Genomic DNA, 12,217 nt, shown 5'->3' with positions numbered 1-12,217 from the left:
TGTTAGATCCACTATGGACTGGACTCTCACACTATTATGCTAGATCCACTATGGACTGGATTCTCACTATTATGTTAGATCCACTATGGACTAGACTCTCACAATATTATGCTAAACCCACTCAACGTCCATTGCACCGGTCGCCCTAGAGCGGTTTTTGATGTGGGATCTGAACCGAATATGTTGTTGTGGCTTGTGCAGCCCTTTGAGACACTTGTGATTTAGGGCTATATAAATAAACATTGATTGATTGATTTATTGATGAAAGTGCCTTTCACTGGAACTAAGGCGCCAAGCCCAACTCCTGGAAAAACCAAACCCACACCATAATTCCTCCTCCACCAAATGTCACACTCGGCACAATGCAGTCGGAAATGTAGCGTTCTCCTGGCAACCTCCAAACCCAGACTCTAGAGTCCAGTGGCGACGTGCTTTACACCACTGCATCCCACGCTTTGCATTGGACTTGGTGATGTATGGCTTAGATGCAGCTGCTCAGCCATGGAAACCCATTCCATAAAACTCTCTGCGTACTGTACGTGGGCTAATTGGAAGGTCACATGAAGTTTGGAGCTCTGTAGCAACTGACTGTGCAGAAAGTCTTTGCACTATGCGCTTCAGTATCCGCTGACCCCTCACTGTCAGTTTACGTGGCCTACCACTTGGTGGCTGAGTTGCTGTTGTTCCCAAACTCTTCACTCTTCTTATAATAAAGTTGACTTTGGAATATTTCGGAGAGAGGAAATTTCACAACTGGATTTGTTGCACAGGTTAGGTTAGGTCCTATGACAGTTCCATGCTGGAAATCACTGAAAGCGGCCCATTCTTTCACAAATGTTTGTAGAAACAGTCTCCATGCCTAAGTGCTTGATTTGATACACCTGATTCTCATCATTTGGATGGGTGGCCAAATACTTTTGGCAATATAGTGTATGCCCTGTCATATACACTGGTACCTCGACTTAAGAGTGTTTTGGGATAAGCACAAGGAAAAACTTGAGTTCCAAACATCCCCGCTATTGGTTAGCGTGGCAAATGAACCCTGTAAGATCCGCCTACAACATCTGGTCTTACTCGCAAATATTAGCTTATAGCTAGAGATCAACATAACGTTGATTGCCCAGCATGGTTGCAAAGAAAGTGGGTGTGAAGGAACAGTGCTGAGAAGAAGAAGGGGATGGTGTTTATTGAATTAAAGAAAGAAATCATCAAAAACATGAACCTATTGTGTGGCTAACTTGGAGTTAGAGCGTGTCAAAGCGAGCAGCAAGAGTCCCACGTCAGCCAAAAACGTCAAAATACCATTGAAACGGCGGACATTTATCCGTGACAAAGATGGAATAGCTGCTGATGGTGTGTTTGACTGAAAAGAAGCTCAGAGGAGATACTGTCGAATAAAGTACCTGGCCAATAAGCACACCAATATTTAAGCCACACCTACCATACTTTGGAAGAAAAAAATATTGTTTACATATATTAGCCGCAGATATATACATATGTACAAATGTGCATATATATATATACACAGGTAAAAGCCAGTAAATTAGAATATTTTGAAAAACTTGATTTATTTCAGTAATTGCATTCAAAAGGTGTAACTTGTACATTATATTTATTCATTGCACACAGACTGATGCATTCAAATATTTATTTCATTTAATTTTGATGATTTGAAGTGGCAACAAATGAAAATCCAAAATTCCGTGTGTCACAAAATTAGAATATTACTTAAGGCTAATACAAAAAAGGGATTTTTAGAAATGTTGGCCAACTGAAAAGTATGAAAATGAAAAATATGAGCATGTACAATACTCAATACTTGGTTGGAGCTCCTTTTGCCTCAATTACTGCGTTAATGCGGCGTGGCATGGAGTCGATGAGTTTCTGGCACTGCTCAGGTGTTATGAGAGCCCAGGTTGCTCTGATAGTGGCCTTCAACTCTTCTGCGTTTTTGGGTCTGGCATTCTGCATCTTCCTTTTCACAATACCCCACAGATTTTCTATGGGGCTAAGGTCAGGGGAGTTGGCGGGCCAATTTAGAACAGAAATACCATGGTCCGTAAACCAGGCACGGGTAGATTTTGCGCTGTGTGCAGGCGCCAAGTCCTGTTGGAACTTGAAATCTCCATCTCCATAGAGCAGGTCAGCAGCAGGAAGCATGAAGTGCTCTAAAACTTGCTGGTAGACGGCTGCGTTGACCCTGGATCTCAGGAAACAGAGTGGACCGACACCAGCAGATGACATGGCACCCCAAACCATCACCCAACCATGCAAATTTTGCATTTCCTTTGGAAATCGAGGTCCCAGAGTCTGGAGGAAGACAGGAGAGGCACAGGATCCACGTTGCCTGAAGTCTAGTGTAAAGTTTCCACCATCAGTGATGGTTTGGGGTGCCATGTCATCTGCTGGTGTCGGTCCACTCTGTTTCCTGAGATCCAGGGTCAACGCAGCCGTCTACCAGCAAGTTTTAGAGCACTTCATGCTTCCTGCTGCTGACCTGCTCTATGGAGATGGAGATTTCAAGTTCCAACAGGACTTGGCGCCTGCACACAGCGCAAAATCTACCCGTGCCTGGTTTACGGACCATGGTATTTCTGTTCTAAATTGGCCCGCCAACTCCCCTGACCTTAGCCCCATAGAAAATCTGTGGGGTATTGTGAAAAGGAAGATGCAGAATGCCAGACCCAAAAACGCAGAAGAGTTGAAGGCCACTATCAGAGCAACCTGGGCTCTCATAACACCTGAGCAGTGCCAGAAACTCATCGACTCCATGCCACGCCGCATTAACGCAGTAATTGAGGCAAAAGGAGCTCCAACCAAGTATTGAGTATTGTACATGCTCATATTTTTCATTTTCATACTTTTCAGTTGGCCAACATTTCTAAAAATCCCTTTTTTGTATTAGCCTTAAGTAATATTCTAATTTTGTGACACACGGAATTTTGGATTTTCATTTGTTGCCACGTCAAATCATCAAAATTAAATGAAATAAACATTTGAATGCATCAGTCTGTGTGCAATGAATACATATAATGTACAAGTTACACCTTTTGAATGCAATTACTGAAATAAATCAAGTTTTTCAAAATATTCTAATTTACTGGCTTTTACCTGTATATATATGTGCATATACTGTAAAAATATATATATATATACACACATATATATATATATATATATATATATATATATATATACACACATATATACATATATATATATACACACATACATCTACATATATACACTTATACATATATATATATATATATACATATATACACATATATATACATATATATATATATACACACATATATATATATATATATATATATATATATATACGTACATATATATATATACAGTGCCGGCCCAAGCCTCCATGGGGCCCTTAGCAAAATTTGATTTTGGGGCCCTCTATTTCTGCCAATAATATATAAATAATATATAAACTCATTGCGGCTCTGGCAGTGTTGTTTACATGATCCTATTGTCAGCCTGGCATGTCTTTACAAATGACATGTCATTTATAAAGATATGGGGGTGGCCCAGTTAAGAACATAAATAATACCAATGAATGAACGAATGATGTCCAGAGTACCACATATGGTTCCTAATCTTAAAATGTAGAAAACATTCAGCTACAAGAGTGGCCTGGGGTTGAACAGTCCAAGTGATAAAGCTTTGTATTTACAGTAAAAGTGTCATCTTGTCTCATCAGTCTTGTACATATTAGTCTATTACTAGTTTATATTTTTAGTTAATTGTTCATATTTAATGTTTACTTTGTACAAAGAGAGCGCAGTCTACTGAAGTTAAATTCCATGTGTGTTAAACATAACTGGACAATAAAGCTGATTCTGATTCACTTTATTATTTTTGGTAACAAAAACCTGAAACAGCAATGTGCAAAAATGTTGACCTAAAATTGTGTTTTTGTACAATAATATATCTTTGATCATTTAGAAATCATCAGTCAGACTCCTACATGCAAAAAATAAAAAATAAGAATTTTTTGTTAATTGCTTTTGGGGGCCCCCTGGTGGCTGCGGGGCCCTAAGCAAGCGCTTAGTACGCTTATGCCTTGGGCCGGCTCTGTATATATATATATACATATATATACATACACACTTATATATATATATATATATATATATATATATATATATATACACACACACACATCTATATATATATACACATACACACATATATATATATATATATATATATATATATATATATATATATATATATATATACACACACACATCTATATATATATATACATACACACACACACACATATATATATATATATATATATATATATATATATATATATATATATATATATATATATATATATACACACACATATATATATGTATATATATATATATATATAACTGTGTGTTCATCACAAAGATTATTATTTGTTTAACACACAAACTTTAGACTCAGGTCAGGCGGATTAAAAAATAGGTCATAACCGACTAAATAACTGATGAAAAATAAATTGCCATGCAATTGTGTAGTGCTAAACTAAATAATTAATACACAATAACATATATGTCATGTCATAAAGTTAAAGTGTAAATGAAAACACAGCTTAACCACTTTAGCCGTAATTTTTGTGCTTAAGAAACTTTTTTTTTTACTTTAGCAGCAGAATTCTTCTGTTTGATGTTGTCATTACTGCCACAAGTGGTGGAAAAGTGTATTACAACAGAGTACTGCTGCAGCACATACGGACCACAGCTGAGAAACATATTTTTCCGGGGGCGCCCAAGACTCGGCCTATGGTTAAGAACCACTCAATTAAAGGTTCGTCCTTACCTCCAAGGTCACAGATGACCTTAAAAGGTGAAAGGTCAAAGGCCGTGACCACATCTCGGCCACAGACGTTCCAAATGGAGTTCATGAGCTGCATGAACTTCACCATCTCCTGGTCGGACCTAAACACACACAGAAGTAGAACCTCTTTTCACTCCTCTTGTGTCGTCGCATCCCAGCCAACAACTTGTTTTTGTTTGCCGTCACCGAAGGCGCTACTTGCTGCACAATAAACACACACACACACACACATCGGAGCGACTCGTATTGCGTAACATGAAAGTGTCCAGACTGGAGTGCAGCAAACTCAGTGTGACACAGTGACCTCCAGAAGAACTAGGACTCATGTGTTCTTCAACCTTTTTTGAGCCAAGGCACAGTTTTTGCGTTGAAAAAAATGCTGAGGCACACCATCAGCAGAAATCATTAAAAAACTAAACTCAGTTGACAGTAAAAAGTTGTTACAATTGTTGGATAATAATAATAATAATAGATTTTATTTGTAAAAATCACTTTATATTGAGCAAACAACCTCAAAGTGCTACAGTGTTTAAATAAATAAATAAAACAAAATAAAAAAAGATAATACAAATAAAAACTAGAACAGCCTAATAGCTAGAACTAGTACGCATATATCTAAAAAAAAAAAAGGCTTTTTTTTTTTTTTTTTTTTAAAGAAGGGTTTTTAAGCCTTTTTTAAAAGCATCCACAGTCTGTGGTGCCCTCAGGTGGTCAGGGAGAGCGTTCCACAGACTGGGAGCGGCGGAGCAGAAAGCCCGGTCTCCCATTGTTCGTAGCTTTGTCCTCGGAGGTTGGAGGTTGAGGATATGACTTTAAACCATAACCAAGCATGCATCACTATAGCTCTTGTCTCAAAGTAGGTGTACTGTCACCACCTGTCACATCACACCCTGACTTATTTTGACTTCTTTTCTGTGTGTAGTGTTTTAGTTCTTGTCTTGCGCTCCTATTTTGGTGTTTTTTTTGGGGTTTTTTTTGGTATTTTCCTGTAGCAGTTTCATGTCTTCCTTTGAGCGATATTTCCCGCATGTTTTACCAATCAAGAATATTTCAGTTGTTTTTATCCTGCTTCGTGGGGACATTGTTGATTGTCACGTCATGTTCGGATGTACATTGTGGACACCCTCTTTGCTCCACAGTAAGTCTTTGCTGTCATCCAGCATTCTGTTTTTGTTTACTTTGTAGCCGGTTCAGTTTTAGTTTTGTTCTGCGTAGCCTTCCCTAAGCTTCAATGCCTTTTCTTAGGGGCACTCACCTTTTGTTTATTTTTAGTTTAAGCATTAGACACAATTTTACCTGCACACTGCCTCCCGCTGTTTCCGACATCTACAAAGCAATTAGCTACCTGCTGCCACCTACTGATATGGAAGAGTATTACACGGTTACTCTGCCGAGCTCTAGACAACACCGACACTCAACAACAACACATCATTTGCAGACTACAATTACTGCTTTGCAAAAAATATTTTTAACCCAAATAGGTGAAATTAGACAATCTCCCACGGCACACCAGACTGTATCTCACGGCACACTAGTGTGCCACGGCACAGTGGTTGAAAAACACTGAACTAGGACTCAGTGTTGGAACATGGCAGCTCTGACGGCCACAAACCGGCAGCTGTGGCCTTTCCTGTGGCAACTTTTGACCACAACGTCCTGCCCAACGACAACACCCGCCGTCCCCTCTTTCCTGTGTATGATTGAGGCGGCCTGAGGTCCTGTTTGAAGATCAGCGTTGACACAACATGCTGGAGGGGATTAGCACCATCTGATTAGCAACAAACGTAACACTTGTTCTCATGGTGTAACACAGTATTAGCTCCATCCCAGCTACTGCTCAATAGGTAGGCCTTTAAAAATGATGATTCATCAGTCTTCACCATGACGTCACATGACTGACGTCCGGTGAGATGACGCTGGCTGGAGAAGCACTTTTTATTTCAACACAGATGCTCTCGCCAAACACCTGCCGTCAAAAGTGTGAAGAGCCACGGCACACTTCCTGTCTTCACAATAAAAGTGCTGCTCCACACCTGACTGCGGGTTGAGTTTTTGTGTTGAGTTTTTTCTTGCCCTGATGTGGGCAGCCCTTTGAGACACTCGTGATTTAGGGCTATATAAGTAAACATTGATTGATTGACAGATATCCATCCATCCATCCATCCATCTTCTTCCGCTTATCCGAGGTCGGGTCGCGGGGGCAGCAGCCTAAGCAGGGAAGCCCAGACTTCCCTCTCCCCAGCCACTTCGTCCAGCTCCTCCCGGGGGATCCCGAGGCGTTCCCAGGCCAGCCGGGAGACATAGTCTTTCCAACGTGTCCTGGGTCTTCCCCGTGGCCTCCTACCGGTCGGACGTGCCGGAAACACCTCCCGAGGGAGGCGTTCGGGTGACCAGATGCCCGAACCACCTCATCTGGCTCCTCTCGATGTGGAGGAGCAGCGGCTTTACTTTGAGCTCCTCCCGGATGACAGAGCTTCTCACCCTATCTCTAAGGGAGAGCCCCGCCACCCGGGGGAGGAAACTCATTTCGGCCGCTTGTACCCGTGATCTTGTCCTTTTGGTCATGACCCAAAGCTCATGACCATAGGTGAGGATGGGAACGTAGATCGACCGGTAAATCGAGAGCTTTGCCTTCTGGTTCAGCTCCTTCTTCACCACAACGGATCGATACAGCGTCCGCATTACTGAAGACGCAGCACCGATCCGCCTGTCGATCTCACGATCCACTCTTCCCTCACTCGTGAACAAGACTCCGAGGTACTTGAACTCCTCCACTTGGGGCAAGATCTCCTCCCCAACCCGGAGATGGCACTCCACCCTTTTCCGGGCGAGAACCATGGACTCGGATTTGGAGGTGCTGATTCCCATCCCAGTCGCTTCACACTCAGCTGCGAACCGATCCAGTGAGAGCTGAAGATCCTGGCCAGATGAAGCCATCAGGACCACATCATCTGCAAAAAGCAGAGACCTAATCCTGCAGCCACCAAACCAGATACCCTCAACGCCCTGACTGCGCCTAGAAATTCTGTCCATAAAGGTTATGAACAGAATCGGTGACAAAGGGCAGCCCTGGCGGAGTCCAACCCTCACTGGAAACGGGTCCGACTTACTGCCGGCAATGCGGAACAAGCTCTGACACTGATTATACAGGGAGCGGACCGCCACAATAAGACAGTCCGTTACCCCATACTCTCTGAGCACTCCCCACAGGACTTCCCGGGGTACACGGTCGGATGCCTTCTCCAAGTCCACAAAGCACATGTAGACTGGTTGAGCAAACTCCCATGCACCCTCAAGGACCCTGCCGAGAGTATAGAGCTGGTCCACAGTTCCACGACCAGGACGAAAACCACACTGTTCCTCCTGAATCCGAGGTTCGACTATCCGGCGTGATATATATATATATATATATATATACATATATACATACATACATACATACATATACATACATATATATATACACACATATGTATGTATACGTATGCTTGCTTGCTTAGGCGGTCCATCGTAGTCGAAGATGACGTAGCTTCCATTTTGTTGTTCTGGTCGGTGGCTATCGTTGCTGGCGACGATGCCACTCCATATGACTATGAAGTCCGATCCTGGAACCACAGTCCTGCCACAGTGGGGACATGTCAGGCCTGGATCAGGGGGCTGGGATGGTTCTGGAACTACAGGGTGGTGTCTTCGCCTCCGCTGATCCCTCCGGTGTTGGTTCCGACACTCCTCCAGATACATGACCCCATCATGGCACAGCGAACGCCACAGCGATCGATTGGCTGCAGCTGTCTCAAGTTCGTGGGGTTTGATGTTGCACCTCTTCAATATCCCTTTCAGTTGGTCTTTTGTACCGCAGCTTTTGTCCTCCGGGCTTTCTGCTGGCTGAAAGGAGCTGACCATAAAGCATCTGACGAGGCAATCGGTGTCCTGGCATCCGGATGGTGTGACCAACCCACCGGAGTTGTCGCTGTGCCAGGGTGGCCTCTATACTTATGGACTCAGTACGCTGCAAGATGTCCGTATGAGGAACTCGGTCCTGCAATGTGATGCCAAGAATGCGTTGGAGACATCTGATGTTAAATGCATCAAGGCAGCGGATGTGTCTGCGGTATATTGTCCAGGCTTCCGACCCATACAGCAGAGTTCAAACACACACCGCCCTGTAGACTGACACTTTCGTTGAGGTTCGAAGGTGGTTGTTTTCAAACACCCGGGAGCGCAGTCTTCCAAAGGCAGAGGAGGCTGAGTTGATACGAGCCTGGATGTCATCATCGATCTGGCATGTTGGGGTCAGAATACTGCCGAGGTAGCAAAACTGCTCAACGAGCTTGAGGGGTGTGCCGCTGATGGTAAAGACAGGGGGTGTAGGGGATGGGGACCTCTCCTGGATGAGAACCTCTGTTTTCTGAATGTTGATCACCAGACCTAGTGAGCAGTAGACTGATGACATGGTGTCTAGTGCATGCTGCATGGCATCAGGAGTGTGGGCGAGGAGTGCGCAGTCTTCTGCATATTGCAGCTCCTGGATGTTGGTGCCTGCCATCTTCGTCTTTGCCTGTAGGCGCCGGATGTTGAATAGGCTCCCATCAAGGCGAAACTCGATGGAGACACCACTATCCTTCGTGATGGACTGGCGGAATAGGAGTGTGGCTGCTGCCAGGAAAAGATTGAAGATCGCTGGGGCCAGTACACACCCCTGCTTCACCCCTACTTTCACGGGGAAAGAGGGGGACTGCTCACTGCCTACAAGTACACAGGCCTGCATACCATAATGAAACTGTTTTAGTATGCTGAGAAACTTGGGGGGGGGGCACCAAACTTCCTGAGGATGCTCCAGAGCAAATCACGGTCAACTGTGTCAAAGGCCTTGGTGAGGTCAATAAAGGTAATGTAGAGGTCCTTGTTTTGTTCCCTGCATTTCTCCTGGATTTGACGGGCAGCGAAGATCATGTCTACTGTACTTCGGTTCTTTCTGAAGCCACACTGTGTCTCTGGGAGGATGCCCTCTGTTAGAAATGTAAGGCGAGAAAGCATAATCTTTGCAAGTACCTTGCCGGCCACTGAGAGAAGGAAGATGCCCCGACTATTTCCACAAGATGATTTATCTCCTTTCCTCTTGTAGATGGTGACGATGTTGCTGTCTTTCCATTCTTGAGGCAGGGCCTCCCTGTGCCAGATGGCTAGTATGAAGTGAAACAGCTTCCGCTTCAGTAGATAGCCTCCCTTCTTTAGTATCTCAGCCGGAAGGTTTTGAGAGCGAGAACAAAGGAGAGAGAGTGGCTGACGACGCCATTTTGGACCTGTTCTTCTCCGACACCGACGAAGAGGATTTTGGTGGTTTTAGTACGCAAGAGGAAGACGATGACACAATGATTAAAGACTGACTGGCCGCGGGACTGCCGAATTTTAATACAACTTTGCACCGTTGTATTATTTGTACTCTGCACGAATGCTGTTCGCCATGTCAAAGATGTGAAAGTTTGATTGAATGATTGAAAGATTTATTGTTAATAAATGGGACGCTTTGCGTTCCCAAACAGTCATCTCTGTCCCGACAATCCCCTCCGTGGTAGCAGGAACCCCTATATACTACGGTGATTACACATCAAAACGCCTGCGGCTTATAGTCGGGTGCGGCTTATATATGGAGCAATCTGTAATTTCCACTAAATTTAGCTGGTGCGGCTTATAGTCAGGTGCGGCTTATAGTTCGGAAATTACGGTATATTTTTCCACGATATCAGCACTCAGGTTAACCATACCTAAATAGACACAAAATACTGCATTACACAAGACTACCCGAATGTACTCGAATGATTGAAAAAAATAAATGTTTTTAAGCTAAATTATTGGTAAACACAGTTTATGTATAATAATTTACGTAAAACCGTGAGTAATGAATAAAGTTTTCATCAATTAATATATTCTGTAGACATACCCTCATCCGCTCTCTTTTCCTGAAAGCTGATCTGTCCAGTTTTGGAGTTGATGTCAGCAGGCCAGGGAAGCTAGGGTCGATATTCTTCTCTTGATCATCTTCGGGACGGTGTGAGCCAAGACATCCAGGGGGTTTAGCTCGCTCGTCTGCGGGAACAAACTGCCCCCATTTCTTGCCATGCTAGCGAGGTCCTTTGTCCCTGAATAGCTCACACACTCCGGCAGATTCAATGGGGGTCTGGCGGCAGATTTCTTTGACTTTATCGTTGGAAATGCATCTGCTTTGAGTGTCGCAGGATATCCACACATTCTTGCCATCTCTGTCATAGCATAGATTTCGTCGACTTTCCCCACACCCTCGTATTTTGAACAAATTTTGTCCAATTTCTTGCCACTTTCGCATCTTTGGGCCACTGGTGCAACTTGAATCCGTCCCTTAGAGATGCGCGGATAGGCAATTTATTTCATCCGCAACCGCGGCAGAAAGTCGTCAACCATCCGCCATCCACCCGATGTAACGTTTGATCAGAACTGCATCCGCCCGCCATCCGCCCGTTGTTATATATCTAATATTAATAAAAAAAATTTAAAAAAGGGTGAAAACTAAGCGAATTGCACCTTGTGCAGACAAGATTTTTCAATCGGACACGGAGGAATTAGCGATGTAAAAGACCACGTTGGGACAAAAAAACACAAGTCTAATGCCGTTGCTAGCGATACAAGTGGAAAACTTTCAACGTTTTTCGTCGCCCAAACAGATTCTTTGGATGTGATAAATGCCGAAGTTTTATTTACGGAGGCAATAATTGAGCATGGACTTCCAATCGCACTGGCTGATCACATGGGACAGTTACATGTTTGTAATGCAACCTTTAAAAATCATTACGCGGTGATCGCGGTCCCAAAAATAAACTTTTCTTGCATGATAATGTCCAGAAAAATTCGCTTTATATTACTATAGAGTCCTTTTAACGAATGAGTTTGATGGTTTATCACAAACCTTAAATGAAAGAAGTCCTTAATTGTTCTCCTGCAGCATGGCCTTGCTTTGTGTTTGGTGCGCCATCCTGTCGGCTGTATTTCACAGCACGACATACTGTTAAAAGTGTTTATACTATTTATACTTTCAATTAACAAATTGAAGTCTTGTGAAAGGTTGACAGGATAACTGGCATTAACTGTCAAAATAATTTCAAACTATTGAAGTTAGCTTACAGAATAAACATGTCAATCAACCCATATGATTTTTGCTGTAATATTTTTGTTTTGAAAAGTCACTGTGACTGATAGAAAAGTGATGGTTTTAGCAACATTTTAACCTGTCTGAATGCTAATAATCATTTTGCGAGCAAGCAGGTAAGCTGCGCGGGCGGAGCGCGCGGAGTGACCCATGTTACGAGCCCCCGGCCACGGGGGT

The 12,217-nt window shown here is 43.2% G+C and overlaps 1 protein-coding gene across 1 annotated transcript in view; it reads right to left on the bottom strand.

The window, feature by feature from the left end:
* The window catches only part of asmt (acetylserotonin O-methyltransferase), a 120,395-nt gene that overhangs the window by 65,660 nt on the left and 42,518 nt on the right, over positions 1 to 12,217 (bottom strand). The window contains exon 6 of the mRNA XM_061971752.2: positions 4,843 to 4,961. Within this exon, the coding sequence (XP_061827736.1) occupies positions 4,843 to 4,961 (119 nt within the window). The remainder of the gene's footprint in view (positions 1 to 4,842; positions 4,962 to 12,217) is intronic.

This window comes from Nerophis lumbriciformis, linkage group LG13, assembly GCF_033978685.3.
Source record: "Nerophis lumbriciformis linkage group LG13, RoL_Nlum_v2.1, whole genome shotgun sequence".
Lineage (NCBI taxonomy): Eukaryota > Metazoa > Chordata > Actinopteri > Syngnathiformes > Syngnathidae > Nerophis > Nerophis lumbriciformis.
Note: the sequence above shows the minus strand (reverse complement) of the source record. Positions and strands in the feature narration are given on the sequence as shown.